Here is a 15178-nt window from a genome sequence, read left to right on the forward strand (position 1 = left end):
TAGAAAGACACCTAAAAGTAGTCAAAAATCAAATCCTAATGATTTTATAATTTGTGCAACTAAACTTATGTCTAAAGCAGGACCCTTGCACACAAGTCCTACTCAAAATAGGATTGTGCATCCTACTTCAAAATGGGACATTAATTTATAATGTGGTGTTTGGGTAGGGGTGTCAATGAGCTGAACTTGAGCGAGCTAGACCACAAGTTGGTTGGCCATGCTCAAGCTTGGCTGGTATCCTTGAGCTAGCTTGAGCTTGGCATAATCTATCTATTGGCTTGATGAAGTGCAAAAATCTTGCAAGTGAGGTACTGGCGAGGTATTGAGCTAGGAGAGATGGGGTGGTCAAAGAGGAGGCTGATGGAGGAAGCAGGTTGGAGGACTAATGAGTTTGACATGAGAGGGGAAGTTGGAGTGATAGGAGATACTTGGGAGTTGAGACAGAGGAGGTGTTTGACAACATTGGAGACGGAGAAAGCCTAGGACAACTTGAATTGCCAGGGCATCCAATTTGTTGTTGGAAGCTTGTGGCTTGAGCTTATTAGGCATTACAGGCCTAGAGAGTGAAAGAGAGAGAGGAGGTTGGTTGGGGGTAGGAAAAAAGATGGAGGACAGTGGGATAACATTGAGCGTTAGGGCTGACTGTAACTCTTTCTGACTCCAACTATCCGAGCCATTAGATGTAATGAGATTTACTGGTTGACAAATGCTCAATAAATCCTCTCAGAAAAAGAAAAAAAATGTCTCATAAAAGAAAGAAAACATAGGGGATAATTTGTCTGTTTAATAAATACAATATCAAGGTTCGCTCTATGGGTATTGACTACTGAACTAGTACCTTGTGTAGTTGGTATAGTACGATATGCACACTATACTGATACAACATTTTCTCTCGTCTGACCATAGTATTTCTTGAAACTGGGTGGTACGTGTAACATGAAATAGGGCAGTACAGTGTGGTTCAGCTTGATTTGGATCGGTTTGGACCAGTTCTGCTAGTATACCGAATCAAATCTTGGTAATGTACTGATATCTTACTGTTACAATGTGGTATGCCCGGTATAGAGCGGCATAGGTCGGTATGGTAGACCTTATTAATAATATGTTCTGTAAAATACCAATAAATTCATAAGTATGTTCTTTAATTTAATAATTATTAATAATACATTTATAATTGAATTTATACTGAGCTTATTCATGCTGATCATGAGCAATCTATGCATTTCTTATGTTTGGCTCATTTATGTTCCAAGCTCGAAACATTATCTGAAGATCAGCTCATTGGCCATGTGAGTAAGCTATATCGAGCTGATTTTCAAACTTAATATGAGTTGCTCTGACCAGACAGCCCTTGACTGGGATTAACATTCTTATGTTTGAGAATTTTCGCTTTTCTTTTTATAGAATGTTTTTAATCATTTAGAGAGGAAGTCCATATATTACATGCTTGTACATCAAGTCACAACTGGTTCCATTATGTGGCTATCATTTTTTGTTTTAAATCAAGTTTTTCTGATTACAAGCTGTTTGCAGAACAATGATGATCCATGCCTTGGTTACACGTTAGCAGCCATTTGCAACCTGTTGTCTGACATAGGCATTTCAAGCACCACTGGAATTATTGGTTCTCCATATTCACTTGGAACTAGTACTGGTCTAGGTACTCCATTATCCACCAGGCAGCAGTTACTTGTTCTTCTGAAAAGGTCCCTTAAAAGAGCTGAAAATTTGAAGCTCATAAGTTTGTTGGCTTTCGATCGTCTTGCATTGGCAAAATTTGATCTTAAGGTAATTTTCTATAACTTTTTATTGTAAATTTTGCTGACTTTTTAGTTTTTTAGCAATTATGGCATTGCATTTTACAATCTGTTTCTTTTTTGCACAAAATATTATTTTTAACATGCAAAATATAGATGCTAGAGAATTAAATAATTATTAAAGTTGGCAAAAATTGCGTGTAGATACATCTGTGTAACATGTATACTGAGAGAGAAGCTATCTTATCAGTCAAATTATCTTGCTGATATTTCCTGGTGATGTTTTTTGATGAAATTTACAACTTTACATTTTATGCGTTGAGGCTTACTCCTCTACCTTCACCTCATTGAGAGTCGAGATGTCTTGTCTTACGCCCAGTCTTCTGTGGCACTAAGTTTGACTCAAGGATAAAGAGATCAATTAGCCTGGATAAACAATTCTAGTTTCTCATGCTTGATGTAGGAATATGATGTCTTGTAACTATAAATTTTATTTAGTTTTACTGTTTTCGAGTTGGTTATAATCATCTTGATCTCTTCTAGGAACACATGCACGTATTTATGCATGTGATGTGGCACAATGGGGCTGCATTCTAGAAATTTTTTCACATGTACTGTCCCACTGGCTGTTTTGTGCCCCTTCTCCTCGACCCCCTGTGCCCACCGACCTACACAATGTAATTAAGAGTTGCTGAATCGATCCAATAATAATAACATATCTTTCTGGAAGCCAACTCTCCCTATATTGTTAAAACATGACCATTAAAGGATGAGGTGAGGTCTTGATCTGACTTGCTCCCTTCTTTTTGTGGAAGTTAAATTTTAAGATGGTAATTAACTAGATACGTGAGAACTTATAAAGATATGCGCAATGGTATATGTCTTCAGATTTGCTTCTCCACTTTACTGACTGCTGCATCAGGAATTCAGCATAGGCATCACAGTTTTTGGAAATACTTCTTAAATAGTTTGTTATTGATAAAAATTAAAGTCTGAATGGGCTTTCTGTAGGCAGAATATAACATGATTTTGGGTAAGTATGCTTCTAAATTCTAATAGATATATTTTTCTTGCATTTATGATGCACTGGATATTGATCCTTTTCCCCTTAAAATTGCCTCAATTGTTCAGCATGTAAAAAGACCGTTGCTATCTTTTGGTCCCAAAGCTTCTACAATGCTTAGAACATGCCCTACTAACGTTTGCAAGGTAAATAGATTAATATCTAGTGCTTGCTTATATCCCAACATCAAAGCAGATAGACCTTGGAAATCCTTGCAATAATTTTCTCTTTCTTGCTAATGGGTTTATTGCAGGAACTGAGGTTAAGTTCCCATGTGTTGAGTGACTTTGGATCAGATGGCTTATCACTGCAGACTGAAAATGGTGCTTTTAGCACCTCATGGCTTAAGAACATTAGAGTTGCAACTAATCCATGGCTCAAGAACTTAAGCAAGTCAAAGAGCTCATCATCAAATGATTATGATATATTTCACTTTGATGCGCAGCCAAGTCCGATACCTGGATCTATTTTGCAATTAGCTGGTGCATCATATTTGCTCAGAGCTACTTCCTGGGAGCATTATGGCAGGTAAGACCGCCTGCTTTCTTCTACTAAATTTTCTTCATGCTCAGCAGGGATGACTTATGTATTCACTGCATTAGATCTTCTACGGGGAGGGGATCCTTCAATTGTTATTAATCTTGTCTTCTGCTGCATTAGTGGAGCTGGAGACGACACTTTTTTACCCCCTTTTTCTTTTTGGAGACCAAGGGGTTCAATTTCACATTCTGCTAGAGTTCTCAGGTTGACTTAGTTGGATATTTCTTATGTAATATCGATATGAAGTCTTAATCACTCACAAGGCACCTTTTGAGTAGTGCTTCAAGTTACTGAGTCAGTCATGAACAGTTCAGGCTTGGCTTTATGAGTGGCTCGTTTAAGGTTGTTCAATTAGCACACAAGCTGATTGCTGCCTTTGTTTTTGGGGCTTGGGTAATAGTTGAGCCAAGCTTGAATAGTATTCTGCTTGTGATAAACAAGCTGACCTGAGAATTTGCTTGTTTAAGTGGTTTACAAGCTAAGCTTGAATGCCTCCTTGATATGACTAAATGGACTTCCAACAATACAAATGTAAGAACTAGGCCTGATGGGCCTGATCTAGACCAAAGTCGGCAGGCCCAGCCGGCTTTTGATTCAGAAGATAAAAAAAAGGAAGAAGAAGAGCGGAAGAACAGGGGCACGGTCCCCTGTCCGAGCGGCCGAACGACCGCCATGGAAGCCGGCCGGGGGAGTTGCAGCCGTTAGAGATGGTTGCAATTGCCTAATGGTCGGCCGGTATGGCCATTACGGCCGTCCTTATCCACTCCGGAGGGGGGCTCATAAACCCCCCCCAGCTTCAATCTCCCACGGCCCTTCCCCCTTCCATCCTCCTCCATCTTTCTTCCTCCTATCCTTCCTTTCTTGTCTCTTCTCTCTCGTCTCCCGGTTAAGCTCACGGCTGCCCGAACTTGTGCCCGCCGGAAATCGGGCCGTCAGACACCACCGGAGCGAGGTAAGGCCTCTCCATCTCCTCCCCTGCCTTCCCCTCCTTCCGATCGACCGGCAATGACCGGGATCCGGCCAAGGGCCACTGAGATGAGGGAAAAGAAGAAGTGGAAGAAGAAAAAGGGAAAAACAAGAAAAAGGGAAAAACATACCTGCACCTAGCCGTGGTCTTCGGCCGCGGTCGTTGCATGTGTCGGCCGCGCCGCCGCCGGTCCTCGGTCGTGTTGCCGGCCCTCGGCCCCTTCTCCTCCCCTATGCTCCGATGGGGGGCTCTCGCCCTCTCCCTTTCTGTTTCACGAGAAGAAAGAGGGGAGGGCTATGAAGAAGAAAAAAAAAAGAAAAAGAAAAGAAGAAGAAGAAAAACAAGAAAAAGAAAAGAAGAAGAAAAGAAGAGAAGAAAAACAAGAAAGAAAAAGAAAAATTGAGAAAATAAATAAATAAATAAATAAATAAGTAAAAATAGAGAGACTTTCCACCCTTCATGCAACCATTCTCTCTCTATTAGATTTGTAGATCCAGGGCTGAATTATCCAGTCGGGACCTGAAGTCTGCTCAAGTCCATTTCGGGTTGCTTAGAGATTTTAATTAGATTTTAAATGGTCAATAACAAGTAATTTATTTTAAAACGATTTTGATAGATGCAGTGCAGTTGCTCAACTGAATCTAGGGATCTTTGGGCGAACAGAGGTAAGTGAATCTTATACTCCTTGCTAGTTTCCAAATTTTTATTTATTTTTTTGGTATTATAAAAATATAAAAATAATGTTAAATATTGATGATATTATATTTTCTTAAAATCAAGGATCAAGCATACGATATTATGAAACTCATGATTTAAAGCGAATTAATAGATTCATGATTGTTTTACCGTTAAGCACTATTTGTGAATTATGAACACCATATTTATAAAATTGTATTTTTGATATGAAAGGAATAATTTCATGATTATTCTACTGTTAAATGCTTATGGGCTATGAACTCAATAAAGCCATTTAATGTTTTATTCATGTATGAGTTAAGAAAATATGTTTTAAGAAATATGATTTAAGAACACGGTCTTAATGACTATTGACAAAAAGGCTCTCAGATAGATATGTATGGCCTCTCAAAGCGGGATAAATCGTCATTCAGTTTTTACGACCCTGCCAGCATGTAATAGTAGTTGGCATACAACCCTGCTAGTAGATAATAGTAGTTGGCATATGACCATGCGAGCGGATAATAGTAGTTAGCATATGACCTTGCCAACGGGTAATAGTAGTTGGCATACGACCCTACCAACGGATAGTAGTAGTTGGTGTTTGTTGATTACGGTCGTGTCACAGGTATAATAGTGAGCTAAGCATTTAATCTGAGAGCAGTAATTTGATCAATGATAAATGATTTATGATTTTATGCTATACACCGGGAACTATGTTTTATGACTGATTTATGCATGCATGATTGGCTTTATAACTTGTTTTAATATACTGTACTATGAAATGCTCTATTTTATAATATCTATTATTTTCTTTAAATGATGCATTACCAATTTATCATGGAAAAACTTATGCTTGATCCGGTAAGGTAGTGGAACGTTTACTTACTGAGCTGTGTCGCTCATATAACTCTATTTTTCTTTCTCTCTCCCTCCAAACAAATAGGATCGATAGGAACAAAGGATGGTCCAAACTTGCAGTTCGCGCTAGAAAGCTTGGCGATCTATATAGCAAAGCAGAACTTTAGTTCTTTAGTTGATTATGAATGTGTAATTAGAGATTTTTCTGAATAGTAAGAATTATAGGTTTGGTACTTAAGTTTGAATTTAGACGCTCTGAACTAATATTGGTTATTATTTAATGAATAATGAAATTGGATCCCTATTTATTCTATCGTGTTTGAGATGGATTTGAAAGCTAAATGTAATGTTGGCTTCATGTTATCGTGGGCGGTGCTCCTCGGTAGCACGACCATGTCATGCTCCGGATCTAGGGCGCAACAAAATAAGCTCCGGATTTGGGACGCGACAACAAATCTCCCTCGGCATAGCTCGGGTCATACATTGTCCTATTTTAAAGGGTTTTATACCATAGGCAATATAAGAGATGAACTATGCCCTCATAGAAAGAGCATCTTCTAGAAGTCATAATTGATCTCGCTTCATATACAAACTGCAAGGAAGTTTCTTGGTTATTCGCATTTTATGGATAACGACATTGTGGATTAATCTTTTTTTTTTTTGCATTGGTTTTCAGCATTTAATCTTCTTCTCAGATTGCCCGTGGTTTTTGTGTTTTTTTCTTGGCTGATGATGCCAGATAATTATTATGCCTGTAAATGCATACCTAAATATATGTTTTTATTTGTGTTGTATGAATCATGTAATTCCCAGTACAATGTGTAATATTGAGAAAGCGGAGGCGGAAGTCTCAATAATGCTTTTCGGAAGGAACAAGCATTATTGTAATACGTACAATCTGTTTAAGGCATATATGACAGAGTGTCCTTATTCAGAAGGAACAGGCATTTCTTTTCACTTAAGGGATCAAGTTTTTATCATTTGTTCTTTACCATTCAATAATTGTATAATCTCAATAGCTATTTCAATTATCTAAATAATTTTTAATTTCTATTATTTAAATTACAAAGACTGCAAACCGTGTCATATTCTTTATCTCAATAATTGTTAATATTTTATTCACTTTTTCAGTGCCCCACTAGTTCGAACAAATGCCTTGGTTTATGCAACCTGTTTTGCTGATGCTGCAAGGTAATTAGTGTTTGGCAAATTCTATGGTACTGGGGTTTTTCTTTTCATTGTACAAATTGGTAGTCAGCTGAAGGCTTCAGACATTCCGCACAACTATGACATTTATGTTAGTGATGCAGTTTGTCAGAGTTATCACTAGCATATGCCAAGCTTATCCAACATTTAGCTGTATTCAAAGGATACACAGGTCAGTTAATAGAATACCTTTGTCTTAAACTCTCAAAAATTGTTTTTGTTTTCACTTTCTTCAAGTTATCCTGTTTCTCCTTATTCTAAAGTAGATTCTTAATTTGAAACTACAACTGGAATTGGAATAGACTTCTGAGAGGTATACAAGGAATGATGTACGTGGAAAAAGTATTTATACTGATTAAGCATACAACTTTCACATATTTTATATCGAGACATGGCATAATGGTCTAGAAATATAAATCTTGTGGCAAAATATCGAACTCAATTGTCTAGTGGGGTAGTAATTTTGCCTCAATATTTAATTGCATTTATATATTGAATCCCTTGATTTGTAGATATGAACTGAGCTTTTACATGTGATGTTAAGGTATTTTAGTTGTAGCTAGTAAAGTGTGCTCAATATATATAATATAAGATTGCTAGTTTCTGCTGACTATAATATGTTCTAGTGGTTCTTGATAAATGTTCAGTAGGATTTTATTGTAAGCTTAATATATTTTAGCTATACCTAATGAAGGAATTATTGTATGGAAGGACTTTAGCAAGTCAATTTAGTGCAACTAGCCATCGTGTTATTTTCAAGTTGGGATGAAGACATGAAGTATAATTCTACTTTGGTCTTGCAATATTCAAACTAATTCACTATAAATCCTCTTTCATTCTTTCTTTCTTCAAGACCATTGGTTCTATTGCACTCCAAACTCCTTTAGAAAAAATCCTTCCCTATAACATTTCAGTGAAGGCTGAAAACATTTAAGTTATATGTAACAAGCACAGTTTGACAGATATTAGTTGATCTTTGAAATCCCCAGTTTGCTTAACGCTCCCCCTTCCAAACACAGTTTACCCTCCATGTGTCAACAAAGTTATTAGGATGTTCTCCTTTTCAAGCTGAGCTCACCTATTTGTGCTCCTTGAATAAGATGACTCCTTTAGATATTTGTATCATTCCTAATGTTCAACTACTTGACTAAGTCCCTTCAAAACCAAGTACATTTTTTTTTCATAAGTCCCCTTTATGCAAAAGATTCTTAGTGAAGACTTGCCTCCTTCGATCCACCATTTTATCAGCCCAATCTCCTCTCTTCTGTATAACTATTAGCTAATATCTTTCTCTTCCGCCCGTGGTCTCTTTGACCGAACTTTGGCTACTTGAAGGGCCTAATATTGACTACTAAAGGTTATGGTTTGTACTCAATGCATGGCGCCATTTTGTCAATATCCTTCATTTTGTGATCCAATCTTCTGCATACAAATGGCCAAAAATAATTTTTAATTCATATAAAAATTAAGAAAGACTACTAAAGGAACTATTTGAAAAATGATAGGAAAAATATAAAAGTATTAATCATTTACTTAAATTTTTTAATCTATGTAGTGAATAGCAAGTCTAACATCTCAATTTGGTACCTGATTGTAGAAAGAAAGGATAAGCATAGTTTTCTAACAAATCATTTTCTATTTTCATATTTCCGTTCTTACTTAGCCCTTCTATCTTCTTTATATATTAGGATCAAAATAAAAAGCAGAATACCTTTATGCTTTTTCAAGCCATTGTGACATCTGCGGAGTCAAATGAATGCTTCCACATCGATTGGTTTGTCTTGAACCTATGTGCTAGCATAATTGTCTGCTTCCTTAACTCCACCATGGAATGTTGTATTCCTCCTTAACTATCTCCATCCCCCCTTCTTTCTTCTTACACTCACCCTTTCCTCGTTCTATTTTGGAGGCGAGGAATTAGGAAGTACTATAGGAAGATGAGGGAGAAGAGGCTGCCATGGTTGATTTCTCTAATAAATAAGACAATCCTTTACTGGATTGGGATGTGCCACCCGTCCCAATCGAAAAGACAATCCTTGGGGCCCATGCTCTCTCTCTTTGTTTAGTAACAAGGTGTGTTGCTAGTGGAGATTGAGAAAGAGAGGGGGAGAGGAAAAGGAGATGAAAAATGATAGGTGAAGTAGGGCAGATATGGCCTCTCGTCAATTGTTTGGCCTCGATGCCAAAAATGTCATTCATCTAGTAAGATTGTTTCCTTCTTTTTTTCAGTACGAATTTGGTCAAAAAACGAGAAAAATAGAAGAATCATGCCAAAATTTTTAACATTTGACATGAATTTGAAATGGGCATTGTCGGGTGGGCATCACTACACGATACATCCATTAATCATTGACTCAAAAACACACACACACACACACACACATATATATATGTATGTATGTATGTATCCATCAAAAACTCATTTAGGACAAAAGAGATAAAATTGAATAAACAAAAAAAGAAAAAAAAAAGAAAAATTGGTGTCCCACTTCTTGACTCGAGATAGAATTGGTATGGGGCTTAGTAGTAGTTCTTTTAACCTTGCTTAGGAGTTTTCTGCTAGATAAGGCTCGGAGGGGAGGGTGAGAAAATGTGGGCATTAATGTGATTTAGTCATAAATATCTATGAGTGGTTAGGCTGAAATGGGCCCCTTGAGGAGTGCATGCTACTAAGGAGTCATGATAGTAATTTCTTGACACGCCGTGGATCCAGCTGGGTGTCTTAGAATTTAGTGCAAGTGGTGCGTGTTGCTCGTGCGTCTTAAAGGGCCCATTGGCTCATGTTGGACCAGATAAACATAGCGGGTTAGCTTTGGAGATGCAGTTATTTCACTTGTTTCCTTTTGAGACATGGATTCATGTATGTGTCATGCGAACCATATTTGGATATTTAACATCTAATTATCTGTTAGAAGTATGCCCAGAAGCCAATTTGGCAGATGTATTGTAGTTGTTTTGGAACATAAATTTATACTTGATCTTTTTATTAATTAATAAAATTGGGCATTCTTTTCATTCATATTATTATGTGTCTATGAATTGTCCTAGGAATTAATAAGCTGATAACACATATTCTCAAGAGTTGAGAATTTAAGACATGTATCATTAGGTAATTAATTTCTGAATTACTCCTGATCGATGGATCATCACGAAGGACGGTGATCAATCCGATGAGATTAGTGCACAAATCATTTTCTTTGATGGACGAGTCTTGAGTCCACAGTGTGGGGACACTGGAGTGATTGTGCAAGTGCTTGTTAGAGAACAAGGGTACTGAGCTTGACCAAAGCAAGAAGTCACCTAGATGTTTATCCACTCATCAGTGACTTACTTGATGCTGCAGTTGTATGACTGGTATTTAGACCTGCAATGCCTCAGTTAATCACAGTAAGGCTGCTGTAGTTTAACGAGCATATAAATATGAGCACTATCCATATGGGTTCTTGTGGTGCAGATTGGCTGCAGTAGGTTCACTGTCGGATTAAGGTTGCATCTAGATGGGACCTATCGACCTTGATAGATAGGAGTGATCCTATGTGATTTATGGGACTAAGTTCGAAAAACCTTGGCCAGGGCAATTTGAAAAAGGAGTTTTCCAAATTTTGAACTTGAGTCAAATAAATCTTGACATATGACAAACGATGGGGTTTGACGATTTATCCATAACCTCCGTCTTGTCGGAATCCACGATAGAGATACTGTATCATACGCAAACTGCACCTAGAGGTTCATCTATTCCGTTTTGCTGGGTTGCCACTATATGCTGCTAGGTATCACTAATGGATTGTGGGACTCAAAGGCATTCACTTGATAATCAGTGAATCCTGAAGAGAAGAGTTGAAATTGTTTCAACCCATTGAAAGGAGTTTCAATGATATTGTGATAAAGATCACAATATATCTCACTACCAGACAGAATAGAACCTATAGGGTCACACACATTAGAGATTTTGATCGTTCCGATGGTTGGATTGCGATTTAGAATCGCAATCGATCATGATTGTCAATTTGATTGACAATTGGTTTAACCCACTAAGAGTTAGTGAGTTCAAGAAGAAGGATTTGCAATTGGATTGCAATTTTGATTGATTTAATTGGGCTTAATCAATTAGAACTTCTTATTAGATAAGAAACTTAATTCATGAAGTCCAATTTGGATCCTAATTGGATTAGGATTCACATGAATCAAATTGGAGGACACATTGGGTCTTAATTGGATTAGGATTAAATCAAACAAGATGGATCACATGTTTTCTAATTAGATTAGGAAATCATAGCATGGAAGGAGGGGTTCCTTCATGCATGTGAAAGGAAAATAAGGGAGGGGTGTGCGCCCCTCTTTCATCTGCACCAAAGAAAGGAGGGGCATCCGCCCCTCCTTTCCTTGTTTGACTCCACACACTGCAAGGGAGGGGCATCCGCCCCTCCTCTTTCTCCTCTTTCCACTAGATTGCTACACGGCGCAAGGAGAGCCCTTGATTCTCTCCAATCCCTTTTAAGTAAGGGGTGTGGAAGAATTAAGTAAGGGGTGTGCAAGAATTAAGTAAGGGGTGTGGTAAAATTTGGAGGGATGAATCAAGGAGTGATTTTTCATTGAAATTATTCCTTGTTTAGATAGGCATGAGATGCCTATAAAAGGAGGGGTGGCGTGTGGGCTTAGAAGTATTGGATGTGCCTTGATTCAGCCGCCCACCCTCTTCCTCTTCCAGGCGTGTGAAAAGAAAAGAAGAAAAGAGGGCACAGGCTCTTCTCCTCTTCGTCCTTCTTCTTCCTCCTTCCTTTCAAAGCAATCAAGGATTTGATTGAAATAGAGAGGAAATCAGCCATCAAGAGAAGATCTCTGCAAGGGAGCTAGCACCGCAGTGAGATCAAGGTTCTTGGAGCGATCTACCTCGTGTGGATACCTGTAAAGGCCGGACGCTTGTGCGGCTTCAAGCGAACCAAATCATCGATCATCAGATAGCGGTGAAGATCTACCCGCTCAAAGGTAAAGATATGATCTTTACAATCCTTTACAATTTTAAATTGTAGTAGATCTGAAATTAATCTAGTCTTTAATTTTAATCTTTCCTTAAGATTTCATAATTTTCTGAGTTAAAGAACTCAGAATTCTTTTGAAATCTACGTTTCCTAGGACGTTCATGAGATGAACGACCCCGCGCGTCTTTCCGCTGCGATCGTTGCACCACGTGCGGGGGTAACCCGACAGGATGATGTCAAGTTGAGAGCCAGTCGTGAAAAATCAGCTCAATCTTTTAATGATCTTGACCAGTTGACCTGGAGTACTACTTTGTAGCCAATTCCATTTTGTTGGGAAAAGGCTTGGATGATGATGATGATGATCTGTATGAAGATCTTAACAATTATGTGGAGGGAGCTTTTGCCATCATTTGCACTAGAATGTTCATTCTTAGTGTCAATTTGTTCTGTTTCCTGCTCATGTCATCTCATTCCAGAATTGGCATACAAGAAGAATGGGATGTATATTATTGAACTAGCATTGTGCAGGACTATGCTTTCCAACAAATAAATTTCATTACCGGTATTATGTCTTAGATACTTCTTTGCACTTAAAATATATATTATGTGGTACACGTTCCCCTGCAGAAGCGTTTGCTGCCCTGAAGCTTGCAGAAGAGAAGTTCCTATCTGTATCAAAATCACGGATCCAGCTGCTTAAGCTGCAGTTGCTTCATGAGCGTGCTTTACATCGGTAAGCACTGTGAAGCTTTCTGTTTGGCTTCTCGATTGCATATGGGAAAACTCGAAATATCACTTGTTAGAATATCTCTACATTTATTTAAAACAAGTTGACATTGGTGCAGAGGACATCTGAAAGTTGCTCAACAAGTATGTTATGAGTTTGGGGTGCTAGCCTCATCTGTCAATGGAGTGGATATGGAGCTTAAAACTGAGGCTAGCCTTCGACATGCCCGTACACTACTGGCAGCCAACCAGTTTAGCCAGGTTTTGCATTTGCTTGTTTTTAGTAACTTTCACCTTCTTTCATGCAGTATCATAGTTGATTACATTGCAATCTTAAGATGAATGCATGTCACATGGAAATTTCTATACCATCCCACTTTTGGGCATACGGCTGTATCATACATAGTTCTAAGTTAGTTGACAAGAAAGCATACTGTCAAATTGGTACTACAATATAGGAACTATCTCAATTATCTAAAGTTGGAGCTTTTAAATGAGTGCTTTCAGGGCATAATTGATGTGACCGATGCCTATAAACTACATGTACATTGAGCTGTATTTCATGCATAATTATGGTTATTCATCATAGTCTGAAGGGGAATTTTATTATGTTTTGACTTTTATAATTTCATGGATGTAATATACGGCCCCAAAACCATGTATGGACCTAGTTGGTCTAGCCCACTTAAGTCCTACACAGTCTATAATGACCAACTTCCTCGCTAAGGGCATATTAATCACTAATCATTACCAGTTAAGAGCATCTTAATCATTTATGAGACTTGGGGATGTAGGAAGCTACATAACGAGTAGTGCACTTCCTCCTCTTTTTCTAGTCTTTTCTCTTTACTTCTTTCTTTTTTCTTGATACAGTTTCCCTCATCTTACATAATTTTTCCCTTTAATTTTGGTGATGTGGAAGGGCAACAGCCCTCAATAACGAGAAAACATAACACCACTAATATCAGCAGTTACAAGAATAGACAAAATAGAGGGAAGCTTGGGCATGAAGATCAAGCTGATTCTGGGGGCCAGACAATCAATCAGCTGCCTGATTGGCTTCATGGTGGAGATCAGTGGCCATGAAGAGCTACAAAGATGGTTTGTGTTCCCAAATATCTTGAAGTAGGGGTAGGCATGTCTACTGTGTGTTTGCTGTTCAACCATCAAACAACTGCAGATGAATCTCCCTCGATCTAGATTTTTGGAGCATTTAACTTGGAAACTTTTGTCATTAGGCCCTCCCATGCCACCCTACTCTCCGTCTTTGGCACAGGTGAAGTACTTGGGAAGCCACATGCAGAGTCTAACCCATTAAGTCTCAGATAATAAATCTGGAACCAGCTCTGTTGCCATGGATTGATCCATCAAAGTTGACCTTAGTCATATCGTGGAGAGGGGGCACTGGAAGGTGACTCAGAGAACCACTAGTATCCCAGTCCCATGAAGGTAAGGCATAGGTAGAAGAAGATGTAGTGGATAAGAATTCTGTGGATAGCTTTCATGACAGACTAATTTCGATGCTGACCATGTGGAGGATTCAAAGACTATTGTTCTCAAAGTCCTATAGTAGCCACACCACATATTAGTGGAAGCATATTAGCTCTCCACTGTGTTGTTTGTTAGTCAGGAAATTAAGGAGAGAGGGCCTGTCATTGAAGTGAACAGGTCCATCTCATGGCCATTTATGCGTAAGACACCTCCAAAAAATTATGATTTTAGTTTCTAGGAAAATTAGATATTTTAGATCAAGATTTACACAAATGGATTTTCACTTCAAAGGATTACCATTCTTTGCACAGAAAGCATTTGTCGCCAAATAAAAATCGTCAATACATCTTTGCTCTTAGATCAATTTGATTTAATGATGTAGTCTAGCAAGACAAGGCTGCAGGTTAATGCCCAGCTGACAGGCAAATTCGTGATATTTTATCTACCTTCCAAGGATCAATATACAGGTACCGAGGATGGTACTAGTTTTTTCCAGGAATGCTAGGGTACAAACCTGTTTTGTACTGGCTATTGGGACAGTGATGTGTATTAGTACTGGCATGTAAATTCGAGGTTTGTATGTTTTTTTCTTCTTGGTTTCCAATCTTTTTTATGTTTTGATATGTGATATGTATATTAAGTCAATCTTGTTTTTTTTTCTAATGTGCAACATGGATGCGGATTAAATCGACATTTGTCTGTTTACTTGGCATTTGTTGTCTTGTAGCACAATTAACTATCGTAATGAATTTTCTCTAGCACAAGGAATAAATTTTGTTCCATAGTCCTTATCATTCATGATCAAAACCTATAACTATTTAGACAGATGGATGCCGAGTCCAAATTCAGCATTAGCTTTCACGGGAATTTCATATTTCTGTGGTTTAATAATTTTGGCATCTTTTTCTTCATT

General features: G+C 38.1%; 1 protein-coding gene across 5 annotated transcripts in view; it reads left to right on the forward strand.

The window, feature by feature from the left end:
• Positions 1–15178, forward strand: part of LOC103702229 (anaphase-promoting complex subunit) — a 42615-nt gene that overhangs the window by 18476 nt on the left and 8961 nt on the right. For all 5 annotated transcript variants that reach the window (XR_015975956.1, XR_015975958.1, XR_015975961.1 and 2 more), the window contains exons 10-16: positions 1534–1788; positions 2889–2966; positions 3074–3348; positions 6995–7054; positions 7174–7241; positions 12676–12781; positions 12894–13035. Coding sequence is in view for 1 of the 5 variants with exons in the window: in XM_088717257.1 (XP_088573383.1) it covers positions 1534–1788; positions 2889–2966; positions 3074–3348; positions 6995–7054; positions 7174–7241; positions 12676–12781; positions 12894–13035 (984 nt within the window). In the remaining 4 variants the exon portion in view is untranslated. The remainder of the gene's footprint in view (positions 1–1533; positions 1789–2888; positions 2967–3073; positions 3349–6994; positions 7055–7173; positions 7242–12675; positions 12782–12893; positions 13036–15178) is intronic.

The sequence above is a fragment of the Phoenix dactylifera genome, chromosome 1, assembly GCF_051530095.1.
Source record: "Phoenix dactylifera cultivar Ajwa chromosome 1, Ajwa_hap1_PhDact_Kaust_v1.1, whole genome shotgun sequence".
Lineage (NCBI taxonomy): Eukaryota > Viridiplantae > Streptophyta > Magnoliopsida > Arecales > Arecaceae > Phoenix > Phoenix dactylifera.